We start from the raw sequence: 12,778 nt of genomic DNA on the forward strand, positions 1-12,778 counted from the left end.
CAAATCCAATTCTCGAAAACCCTAAATCAAATCTTCGGAAACCCAAACCTAACCCAACTCATCACTCACTTTCTGAGTGCAATCTTTGTCAACAAAGGGAAAGTGCATGCCAACTAATCCTTTCTTGTATCAATCATGAATGGCGACCTCTACTCGTTCTTACTTTCGCCAATAGAACATGCTCATCTCCAGGGCTGGCCCTGGGGGGAGCGGGGGGCGGCTGCCCTGGCCCCCAAATCCCAAGGGCCCCACCCCCAGGTTTCAGGCACACATGTGACCAGGCCTAAAGCCGGCGCACAGCAGCACAGGTGACCAGGCCTGAGGCCTAAAAGGCAGGCGCACAACAGCACAGGTGACCAAGCCAGCAGGCCTAAAGGCAAACCACAAACGCCGCACAGGCTAATTCCTAATTAACTAAACATGACGCACAGGAAAACGCGATTAAATATTAGATCGCACTCGGCGACCGCCGTAGCGCCGCTTAGGGCTGCCACCGCACATGCCAAGATCTGTCTACTGCAACCGTGCTGCGCCCGGCGCCCGTACTCCCGCCGCATGCGCGCGATCCCCTCCAGAGTTGTGACTCGTGCACGTGTTGTTCCTGTTCCTGTTCGACTTCGCATCAGGCTGTTTCTATTTGATTGCGCCGGCACCCAGGTACGTTACTCGATTGTCAATTTCCCAATTCTCCATACCATTAATTATTAATTCACTATCTCAAGTTATTTAATCTCAGCTGATTTATAACTATTGTGTATTTATAATAATTTCAGCACTGTGGGATATCATGTTGTCTAGAAAATATGAATCGGGCTGCGAGAAAAGGAAAAGGAAAATACGTGTGGATGAGTTGATAGAATCACAAAGAGGAGCTATGGATAAATTTTGCACGAGTTATCAGGGCCCTGAGAGTAATATGGGCACTTCGACGAACCCAGATGAGTTGGCAATAGTTGTTGCGGATGAACCAACTAATGAGAATCGGGAAGAAAATGTTAACATCAGCATCGATGATAACAATGTAAGTGACTCTCAGACCACAGTAAATGCATCAGGTGCACATATACAGTCTGCTAGTGTTGATGAGGAACCAGTTTACACTTCAAATATTTATGATATATTTGGATTTTTTATGAGCTCAAGCACTTTGAAGTCATTAAATGATAACGAACTTGAAGAATGTTGCACTAAATTTGCAAAAACTTTTTCTTTTGATGGTTCATCTGATGTTGAGGTAAATGATCTTATTTCTGAATTGAAGATTATGAAATTCACTTTGCGAGATGGTGTAATATCTGCTATGAAAATTTTTGAGCATGTCAGAGATGTGGATTGTTATCCTAATGTCTCCATTGCTTACCGACTCTTATTTACTGTACCTGTGACTGTCACATCAGCTGAAAGAAACTTTTCAAAGTTGAAGTTACTGAGGAACTATTTGAGATCAACAATAACTCACGAGAGGATAAATGGTTTGGCAACATTATGCATTGAGAAGAAATTGTTGGATGAGACCTATCATAAATGACTTTGCATAGAGGAATGTTAGAAGAAACTTTTAAGGTAATATGTATAAATAATTTGATATGAATAGTACTTTTAGATACATTTAATTATTTATTGGTAACATTTTATATATATTTGTATATTGTTTATATTAGAGGGTCCCTGAGTTTTCCTTTCATCCCATCCCGGGCCTCCCAAGTATGAGGACCGTCCTGTTCATCTCATTGACTCAAACTCTCTGTCCCTCCCCTTTTAATCCTTTCTTTTCAGCCAATGAAACACTTCCTTTTTCTTTCTCTATCTACTCGGGCCTAATCTCACTCGGAACTCATATATCTAGCTTTCCCATCTTTCTTTACTGCTGGCCGAATTCGATTTCTAATTTCTGAACTCAGTACTTTATTTTCCTCTATTTCTCTATTGATCCAAATTAATTTCAATTTAGGCCAAGGCCCAGCCGACCACCCCTTCCGTCTCCTCCTTCCCCCCGGCCGAGCCTCGTGACGCTGCCCCCTCCTTTGCTTCGTCAAAAATCAAACGACACCCCTCCCCTCATCTCGCTCCCTTTCCTTCTCCATCATGCATATGTGTACCTGGACACTACCCTGGTCCTCCTCCACATCAAAAACAGAAACCCCTCCCTCCTCAAATCACGCTCCTCTCTCTTTCCTATTCCTCTGCCATCAGTTCACGTGGATCTAGTGCAAGTAGAAGGAGCAAAGCTCCATAGCCATGGACGTCCTCCCCCTCATCTCCCTCTCCCTCTCCTTCCAGTCCACCAAAACGGAGATCTCCCGCAGCAACAAATCCGTTTTGCTGCTGCGTCCATCCTCACACGCACCTGAGCAGCAGTTTGGAGGAGATTGGCGCTGCCGCGTGACTGTACTGGACCACGTGAAGCTGCATGCCGCCCCTGATTGGTGATGTGCCGCCCTTCCACCTCTCCTTTGTTATATCAACCCTGCCCTCTCTCACCATCCTTGCAATGCATGCGACCATGGACGGCCTGCTGGACATCAACAGCACAAGAACAGATGCTGTGTGCGCCCCGCCTCTGTACCTCGCATGCAGGCTGCCTCGCCGCCCCCTCTCGTCGTCGCCTGTCACCATCGAGCCAACCTCCGCCGACCACAAATCCACACAAAGTGAGACTCCTTTCACTTTAAATCTCTGTTTTGTATTCCCTAGCAGAAATTCGTAGCCCCTAGATCGAATCCCGTCGAGTTCCACCGTAGTTTCTCCTCGAATCATGTTGCTGTCCTCGTGACCAGCAGCCCGGCTGCCAATTAGCATCGACGTTCCTGCTGATTCAATGCTCCAATCATGGATCCTTTTAACCATCATGTGCCTCTCATACCAGCACACATTCCTGCCAAGCGGATCGGCTATCACACCTACAGAGACCAAGCTTTGTTCGTTGTCTTGCTCACTGCTCCTGCTGTCCTAGCAGCAGTGCCACCCATTGGCACTCGCGTTGCTGATGATCTAGCGCTCCAATCGATGAACCCCTTGACCAGCACCTGCCTCTTATACTTTCACATGGCCCTGCAAGATGGATCGGACATAGGAGCCACTGTTCTGGAGAATTCATTCTCGCCATGCTTGTTGTCCCAGCACTTTACAGAGCCGTGCAAACCCGTCTTGCTTTCATGTTTCCTGGCGAACCAGAGCTCAAAATGATGTGCCCTTTGGTCAGCATGTATCCCTCATGTTCCTTAGCAACCCCACAGGACAGATTACCATGAAGAACAATGAAGAGGAAGCCATCATGGTGATCACAATATCGCTGTCCTGCTGCCTTGTGCATGCGGCATGTATCAGTGTCTCAACCATGTTCCTCTTCAAACCTATTGGTGCATAGACGCGCCCTTTGGCGTGTGTGTACATATGGTAGTTGCACACGAGTCCATGAAGTATCTTGGCCGTAGGAGCTTCAGAACCCCATCCTTCTTGGTCAAGGTTCCTGCTGCTGTACTTTGCCACATTCAGCATGTGCACCCAAAATTGTATCCACATCCTCCACTGATTCCTTCGCTATCTCAGTATATCTTTCTTTTCTCATGATGATGTGTTCCTACCTTCCAACAACATACCTGAAAAATGAATGCCTGTATCTCCATAGAAACGACCAGCACTCGAGAAATGCGTCCACTAGTAGAGTAGAGACGAGCATTCTTAGTCCCGGTCATTTTTGGACCCGTGACTAAAGGGCCTTTAGTCCTACGTCAAATGACCACCATCGACGATGGGAACTTTAGTCCCGGTTGATAATATAAACCGGGGCTAAAGGGGGCACCACCACCGACGATGGGAGCTTTAGTCCCGGTTGATAATATAAACCGGGACTAAAGAGCCCCCTTTAGTCTCGGTTGTAGCAGCTAGTGGGACAAGGGATTCTAGTGGGGCATTTAGTCTTGGTTGAAAACATTAACCGGAACTAAAGGGGGGGGGTCTTTAGTCCCCGTTGGTGGCTCCAACCGGGACTAAAATGCCCCTTTCCATGCAGCCCCCTCTCTCTCCACCTTATCTTCTCCTCTCCCTTTCTCTTTTATCTCACGCAGGCAGCACTCTTCTTCCTTATCCTCCTCGTCTCCCTTTCTTCCAGGTGTGCGGCTGGACGGCCGGCGCGGGCTGGCCTCCGGTGGGTGAGCTGGCACGGCTCCCGACGTGGCGTCGGTGAACTCAGGCCTGGCAGGCGAGATCAAGTAGGTGGTGCGGTGGTCGAGGTGGAGCTAAAGGGCCAGCGGCGGGAGCAGGCAGGACGGCAGGGGTGGCCTATTTTTTTATTTCGTTTAACTTTTAAAGATTAAAGACATACCCAAGACTAAAGAGGGGGCATTTAGTCTTGAAAGATTAGTCCCGGTTGGATTTTGGAGATCTATGCGTCTCTCCAATTGGGACTAATGCTCACTTTTCCACCAGTGGTCCAGCACCTCTGTCAGCCTTATTTTGCGGATCGCTACACCCTCATCATGTTCTAGCTGTTCTCATCACCCACAATATTCTTGCCTTATCGCATTCTACAATAAGAGAGCAATACCTTGCATAAAAGCTCACTACTAGAAAAATGACCTCTCGTCCCGAGGGTTTGTACCAGTTATCTTTAGATCCGGTATTAATGGTAGCACTAGTACCGGATTCAAGTTTGGGAACCCTCGGAGGCTCTCTAGTACCGGATGGGGGCTCCAACCAGTACTAGAGGGTGACTCCATCCGGTACTAGAGGGTCTCCACTCCACACACGTATTTTATTCACATGATTCCACGCACGCACCGGCCCCTCCCACACACACTTATCTCTACGCACGTGCCACTCTGCTCCCTCATCCAGTTCTCTTGCTATCTTCTCTCTCTCTCTCCCCCCCTCATCCTCATCTATTCCGCTCCCTCATTCGCTTACTCTCTCCCTTCCTCTTCCTCCTTGTACCTCACCTCCCCTCTGCCTCCCCTCCCCTCCCCCCTCTGCTCACCCCTCACCAACAGTGAGGAGCATCGGCAGTGGCCATCGGGGCGCGGTGGCGGGACGGTGAAGTGACGGCGTGGCGGAGCCGCGGCGGTGGAGGCGGATGGGAGGAGGAGGAGGTGGAGGAGGTGGGCGGTGGAGGCGGAGGAGCGGGAGGAGGAGGAGGGGGAAGAGGAGGAGGGGGCTGGCGAGAGGAGGAGGTAGGGGTGGAGGGGGCCGGTGGGGAGGGGCGGCGGGGGTGGAGGGGCTAACGGGGATGGAGGGGGGCCGACGAGGGGTTGGGGGGATTTTTCTTTTTTTTTTAATTTTTTAACACCCTCTAGGACCCCCCTCTAGTATCGATTTGCCAGGACCGGTTGTGCAACCGGTACTAGAGGGGGTTGGGAACCGGTACAAGAGGCACTTTTTCTAGTAGTGGCTAGCCATGTCTTTCTGTTCCGTAATCCATGCCTTTCCAACTCCAATCGTTGACCGACCCACAAAAGTTGCCATGCCATTTGTTTGATTCAACTCTATCTTGATTCGTCAAGTTATGTTAGGTCCGCCTCGACCTAGGCTACACGTAAGAAGCGACGTTTTCTATATTATAGGTTTCTAAAAATTAAATTTAATATTAACTTAATTAAGCCTAATTCAATGTATTTCCCAAATAAAATTTGGTTAGTTTAAACCTCGGCCTTTTGTAAACCAATGTTAACTTGGTTAATATCAACATAAATATATTTTAATTGTAATATGTTTTAGTGCAACACGTCATGAAGTAATTCGAGTAGTTGTCCCATATAAGCTTTTATTTCTAAAAAGTAAAGGTTTAAATGGTATAAATGCTACATAACTTTTATAAATAAAACATGATCAAGTCTATATCGAGTATTAAAATTCAAATCTAATTTGAAGTAATTCCAACCTGTGGTATTTCTATGAAATTCCTTTTACATATGTTTCCCATAGATGCAGCATCTAGCCTTTTGCTTCCTTTAATAATATAAACCCTCTGATAGATGTACCTTTTCAACGGTAGCTTCTTTTTAGTTGGTTCTTGCACCCTTGCATTCGCAGTAGCTCAAGTAAGCTAGTTGTCCACTTTTCAAAAATGATTTTATTGCCTGGTGTATTTCTCTTAGTTGTATTATTGTATTGTTTTAGTTGGAATTGTTTGCGCTAAGGATTGAAGCAAGTAGGAACCTTGAGTTTTGAGGCAAGTGCTCATTGATCATTGAATTTTGCGCCTATTTGTTTATATCACTCAATTGTCACCTGTTATTTTACAATTGCTTGGATTAGATGTCAAATTGATGGGAACCCTTATAGGAAGTTTACTAGAACTTTTCATGATCATTCCTTGATACCTTGTAGATGTAACCTTTTTATGGGTAGATTCTTGCTTAGCTTGCTCAACATGGGTTGGTGGTTGTTAATTAATTATGACTAATGAAATATGCAACATGTGGGATGGTAATCTCTTTTATAGTAACATGGAACCTTAGGGGCTCGGGCAAGTGGTTTGATGATGATGATGATGACGCAAGTTGGCAAACCGATTGATTTGTTCCTGGCAGTGCTTTACTTGTTGGGTGTAGGCTTGCTGGTTTGTGGTAGACTTGCCTTAGTCATCAGTAAAGGACCTGTCTATGGAGTGACCACCCAGGATTACCTGTACAACCACGAGAACTATATGGCTCTGGTCTTGGCTGATTATATTAGGTGTTCTCTCATATCGTATGGGCCAGGGGAGGTGGAAAGGATCGCATGGGCAAAAGGGGCTTCATGGTGGTGTGGCATGTCTTCGGAATGACCACACATTGGGCTAAGGAAACCTATAGCAGGCCTACATGCTGCTGAGAGACCCTACAACAAAGGCCTCATAGTGAAACCTAGCCACACATCTCGAAAATGTGATATGGGGCTAACTACCCGTGGAAAACAGGAATCACAACTTGTGGGTAAAGTTGTACTCCTCTGCAGAGTGTAAAACTATCATGACAACCATGCTCACGGTCAAGAGTGGCTTGGACCCTTACATGGTTAGTTTGGTTTGGGTGAATCACAGAAGTGGTGTCTGTGGTTTGGGTTTTGTGCTGGCTGATGAATAGTTTAACCTTAGGTTCAGGACAGGTGGGTGACCTATGCCTTTTTTGGTTTTGGGAAGCTTATAACCATAATATCTCTAGGTTCTTAATTAAAATATGACCAACTAAAAGTTGAGCTTTGCAGTCCATTAAATAAAGCCTCTCCTTATTTAAGCCTTCATGTCATCTTTTCCCTCCCACTTGCTAAGTGGCAATCATAAGTGCACTTACACTTGCTTCAGACTTTGTTAGGGTAGAAACAACAAGAGGAAGCTGGATCATGAAGACCTAGAGTTCTAGGCTGGCGTGCCCCTGATCGATGTTTCTATGGAAGATGGAGCCCTACGCTACGATTAGAACAACGATGTGTAATTTTTTGTTTAGACCATTTGGTCATTATGTAAATATTGCACACTTGTAATGATATATGTTGTGATATTCACTAATGAAGTCACTTTATGCATGAAAATTTGATCATGGGCATGTATAAAGGGTGCGCTTGGTTTCACCTTAAAACTGTGCATGACAGAAGCCTCCAAGAATCCATGCGGTGCATGTACAATGGATCAAGATCACCTAGGACATATTAGTCCCTTATCTTGTTCGTCAAAGTTTATATCACACGTCCTAGTACCATTCGTGGATCATGATTCTTTTCCACAGCCAACTATCTCCTATTCTCCTTTACTGCTTATTTGGTTAATCCACTTAATTAGAACTGGATCATGGGATTAGATCCCCCAACAAGTCGGTAGGGATTTAAACCCCTTCATTCTTTCAATCCTCTTATTGTTGACCAAACTGAGCTATTCCCATCCTATTATCCTGCCTCACCTTATGCGCCTAAGTCTTGCTAACAACCCCCCCCCCCCCAACATCCCCATGGTTCCTAGCATTGCTCAAAATACTAGCAATATGTCATGTGAAGTTAAGAAAAGCATCAATTTTTCTTTGTAAAAGCTGGCAAGATCTATCACTCATAGAAATAAAAAAGGAAGAGCTGCATCATAGGCACCAAAGGATACATCTTCAATAGGGCACTAAGGGGAACTTTGGCAAATAAGTAGAACAAAAATTTTGAAGTAAAGTGAATCTTTACGGTATCATGTATTGACGTACCTTGATGGTTCAATAGATCTGATCTTCAAGAACTACAACATGTAAAGAAAATAGACCTAGCACAGGCCATTGGTGATTTTGGTGATTATATAGCAACGCTAACTTATGAGACTAAGGACATTTGCTACTATACAAGGAGTTAGTCATATGGATGCAAGGTGATGGACTTGGGTGATCAAACACGTCAAATAAGGTCAAGACCTCAAACAAGATGAAAAGGCAATGTACAAGATCCAAGACATCTTAGAAGAAGTCAGGACAAAGATACATGAAGATAAAGAGCAAAACTATGAAGATTCTTCACCATCGCAATAAAGATTCTTGTTGTGCGTATCGTATCATCCTATGATTGGTACTATTCACACCGATTTTACCTATGTCAATAGGTTTGGCAAATGCTTTGCCGTCGTTCTTATGCGTCGCTCTAGTGGATGCTTTGTTGGCGTCATGTGTCTCGTCTCTGGCAAATGATTTGCCGCCGTTGTTGTGCTTGTTTAATTTGTGGATTGTTCGAAGTAGATGCTTTACTACTATTGTTGTCAATGGTGGATTGCTTTAGGCAGATACTTTTCACCGCGGTTATGCTGGATGTTCTTTTTTTATGGATGGATGCTTTGCCACCACTAATATTTGTAGGATGTTGATGATGTTTGTTTTTGCAGGCTCAGTTGCATTTGGTCATCTAGTTAGGTTTCTAGGGCTGCGTAGGGGTTTCTTTCTTATTCTTTCTGCCTTTTGTTCACTTTGGATCACTTGCCACTAGTTGCATCGTTGTAATTCTCTTCGTCTTAATGAAAACATACGAAGGCACGATCGTGAAAAAGGGGTGAAAAAGGGATTAACGTGGTGGTAGCATTGATGGCCGGCATGAGTGGAGGGAAAAAGCTTGAGCTCGAAGAGAGATGTCTGAAAGTTGGAGGTGGAAGAAGAGTTGGAGGTTATGGATGATAGGTTTGACCCACGTGGAAGAGTAAGAGGAGATTTGATTGATAGTTTTTATCACGTGTGGCTAACTTTAATTTTGTTATAATTTTGATGTATAAGAACGTTAGAAGATAGACACAGTTGACCTAATATAATAATATATTAAGAAGGCAGACATGATACTGCTGTCCTACGTGTCCACACCCACTGTATTGAGGGCTCGCGGCCGCCGCGCCACCCTCCCCCATGGCAGCCGCCAACCACTGTGTCCGCCCTCGGCTGTCTCCCTGTCCTCTCGTTCCAGTTTCCCTCTCCCTCCCCGCGCCACCCGCTTCCCGCCGCCTCCGCCGCGGGCGCCCTCCCTTTGCCTCATGGCGCCCACCGCCGTCACCGTCTCCCGCTCCTCCTCTCCCCAGGAAACGCGTCTCCGGCACCCACCGCGAGGACGCGGAGGCGGACGGAGCCGTGGTAGATGAAGGCGCCGAGGCGAAGGAGCAGCTGGAGCGCGGGGATGGGGAGTACGCATCGAGCGTGGGCACGAACTTCAGTCTTCCCCTCCCAGCACGCTTGCGCGTGGCCCGCGCGGCACCGGGCGGCGACCCGGTGTTCTTTCTCCTGGCCGCTGTCGCTGTCACGGTGAGACGCCGCGCCAATCTCTGGAACAAATCTGTGGTTCTTGATTTGATTTCTCGGGTCTGGTTCATGCGGAACAATGCTGAGCTGATGGACTGCAGTTGGTTTGTGCGGTGCAGACGTGCGTGGCGTTCACGGGAATGGTGGTCGTGGCGATTCCGACCATGCTGGTAAGTCTTGCTCGGCCTATCCTAGCAAGCCAGAAGTTTAGCACTGTGGTTGTGTTGTGTTGCTTGTTAGTCTTAGTAGTTGGTAATGTTTATTGGGGGAACAGCTTTGTTACCATGGCCCCATCATTCTTGATACGGATTTGGTTTCATGGGAAATGGATTGGTCCCCGAATGTTGGAATTGTATTGTTTTTTGTTTAATCACTGATTGCAATATTTATTGATATTGGTGTGTCAATTTAGCATAGAGCCTTAAGTTTTAGAATAACAAAAATAAAATATCTTAAGATTTGAGCCAAACTTGGTGGGAATTTATTTCTCAAATTAAATCCTATAAATGTTGCAGAACTAAATAAAGTACTGAGGAATTTAAGATTTTGTCAACCTTATCAGTTCAGTTGAAATTATGAGGAACTAAGTCAATCATGCTGAATTAAGGTGTTACTATGATCCTCGCTTTAGTTATTGGAGTAATTGATTAATTTTTAATGCTTGTCAAAATGCCAATGCTACAATTGCATCTTCCAATGGTACTTTTTAATGATGTGGCTTCTCTTTGGTTATGAAGATCAATGTTAATAAGTTGCATGACTTCTATCTCTTTTATACTAGACAAATGTCTACACATTGTGCCAACTGAGAGCCTACCAGTTGAAGTCAGTCTAATAAGTGGTCATAGATTCTCAATATATATATATATATATATATATATATATATATATATATATTTGGGGGGGGGGGGGGGGTTGGCATGGCAAGGATATCGGTATTGGCATCCAATCCTCTGCATTGAAGGATAAAGATATGACGTATCTGCTCATGTCAGTTTGTCACAAAATCTCAAACACTAGGCTGAATAATGAGCCAAATATGAAAAAATCAACAAGCCAAGGGCTACAAGGCCTAAAACTAGACATTGCACAGCGTGTCGCTAAATGTAATTGCTTGCGATCTCCATGATAATTTGTCTCCCTTCGTCATGGCACTACTCTTGCCACTCCTCTCTATTTCTTTACATTGCAGCAAGGATCACAACTGCAACCGGTATGTTACCCCTAAAGAAGATAATCCCTCATTTAAGTGTTAGACTTCTCTGAGACAATACCAATTCAGGGACGGGATATTGCTTTTCATGATCAAGCATTCAAACTTGATTGAATTTTAAAGAACAAATAAAGCAGAGAAGACGCTAAAAGGAACAGTAAAAAGTAGCAGTCACAATTCGTGGATTTTGTAGTCATTATTCACTAACGCCCCCACCACCAAAAAAAAGGATTCGAGAAAGCAGTTATGTTTATTTCTCATGATGCCTGTTGCTGTTGGAAAGTTGTTTTCTATTTGATTTCATGGCTAGCTGCCTATTCAAACAGTAGCTAAAAAGTTGAGGAGTTCATTCCTGGAGTTCAAATAAGAGGTAGTGGTATGAAAGGTTGAGAAAAGGCGGGGAAGTGCAACAGTCATGCCATTGGTTTCACCCTGTTGTAATATTTAATTGGTTGCTGTAAAAGATTCACACTGATATCCCAGTCACATAGTATAAATTCATCTGATGGAACTTTGAGATTCAATTTATTCATCAGGCTATGAGGAGAGCCGCGAATTCATTTTCTATGCTGGCTGACGCAGCTCTAGAGGAGTTACCAAGTACCATGGCCGCTGTAAGGCTCTCTGGCATGGAAATCAGTGACCTCACCCTTGAACTTAGTGACTTGAGGTAAGGGCATAAAATGGGAATTAGTTATTGCATAAATTAGCTGAATGTCTGGGTTCAGTATAGTATTCCTTGTGAACATGGGCAGATCCTTTCACGGGAGCTGTTAAAGGACCCAACAGACTCTGCAACACAGTTATTCTAAATTGCTGCTATTTTATATTCCGGACATTGAAAAATGTGAAGGGACCTGAATTTCCAGTTCATATCTTTGAACAGCAATCCGTGGTGTCTGCATAGACTACATATGACATTGATGTGCTTTTAGTCCGTAGAATCATTGAGCCTAAGTGTAACTGCAGAAATGATGTTAGATGCCTTATAAATGAAATCACAAACTATGGGCATTATATGATAGCTGCTAGCCATTTTCTTACAAAGGCATATATCATCATGGAACATCCATTTGCAGTCATGAGATAGCAGATGGTGTCAACAAGTCAGCCAAGGTTGCTCAAGCAGTGGAGGCTGGCATTGGACAGATGCAGAACATAGCTCGACAGCAGGCAAAATGTATTTTTTTACCGTGAACAAACCATATACTTATCTTTGTCTCATCTATTCCATTTATTGATATCATAATGTGTATGCACAGCAATGGTAGAAGAGCGAGCAAACTTGCGGACTATCCCCACTGTAGGGCAAGATAAGGAGTCCCATAAATCATCTAGCCGGCTTCGACAATGACATAACGGGCCAGATCCCTGATTGTAGCGGATGTATGTTTTTTCTCTCTCTGGAGCCTTCTGTTGAAGTATTTACCTGCAGTTTGGGAATGGATTTGGATTGCCCAAAGTCCAATCGTACGTTTTCCTCCTTGGACTTTTAAGTCCAAAATAAATCTGTATTTTGGTTCGCAGGTAGGCCAAACTTTGGACTATACGAGATGCAGTCCAAAATAATTCTTTGTTAGCTTTAGGTATTCTCTCATCTAAATCTGAAAACATTGAAAAAAAGCAAGGAGATGATTCTGCTTGTATCTTTTATGCTCCCTATTCCCTACAGAGCTATTCCACTGAGGTCCCGTTTGGATCATTGGAATTGAATTCCATCCTAATAATCATAATTTAGACACAAATTAATTAAACTAATATAATTGTATGTGGAATATAGTTGTATATTATAGTTGGTGGTATGGGAGAGATACTTATATGCTGCATTTCTACTATAGAGAAGCGAGTCCAA

At 44.5% G+C, this 12,778-nt stretch overlaps 1 protein-coding gene across 2 annotated transcripts; it reads left to right on the forward strand.

The window, feature by feature from the left end:
- Positions 1-9,269: 9,269 nt before the first annotated feature.
- Positions 9,270-12,572, forward strand: LOC117847468 (uncharacterized). 2 transcript variants are annotated; one of them, XM_034728684.2, is made up of 5 exons: positions 9,270-9,716; positions 9,815-9,883; positions 11,463-11,596; positions 12,006-12,106; positions 12,189-12,572. In XM_034728684.2, the coding sequence occupies exons 1-5, from the start codon at positions 9,327-9,329 to the stop codon at positions 12,278-12,280; spliced, it is 786 nt and encodes a 261-aa protein (XP_034584575.1). In that variant the 5' UTR covers positions 9,270-9,326; the 3' UTR covers positions 12,281-12,572. The 2 variants fall into 2 exon arrangements, with proteins under 2 accessions (XP_034584575.1, XP_034584576.1); XM_034728685.2 differs by having other exon boundaries at positions 9,272-9,716; positions 9,833-9,883.
- The last annotated feature ends 206 nt before the right edge of the window (positions 12,573-12,778 follow it).

This window comes from Setaria viridis, chromosome 3 (assembly GCF_005286985.2).
Source record: "Setaria viridis chromosome 3, Setaria_viridis_v4.0, whole genome shotgun sequence".
Classification (NCBI taxonomy): Eukaryota; Viridiplantae; Streptophyta; class Magnoliopsida; order Poales; family Poaceae; genus Setaria; species Setaria viridis.

Coding starts and splice junctions, on each gene's coding strand:
- LOC117847468 (XM_034728684.2), top strand. CDS start 9,327: ATGGCAGCCGCCAACCACTGTGTCCGCCCTCGGCTGTCTCCCTGTCCT. Junction 9,884..11,462: donor TGGCGATTCCGACCATGCTG/GTAAGTCTTGCT, acceptor TTTATTCATCAG/GCTATGAGGAGAGCCGCGAA. Junction 12,107..12,188: donor AGCTCGACAGCAGGCAAAAT/GTATTTTTTTAC, acceptor GTGTATGCACAG/CAATGGTAGAAGAGCGAGCA.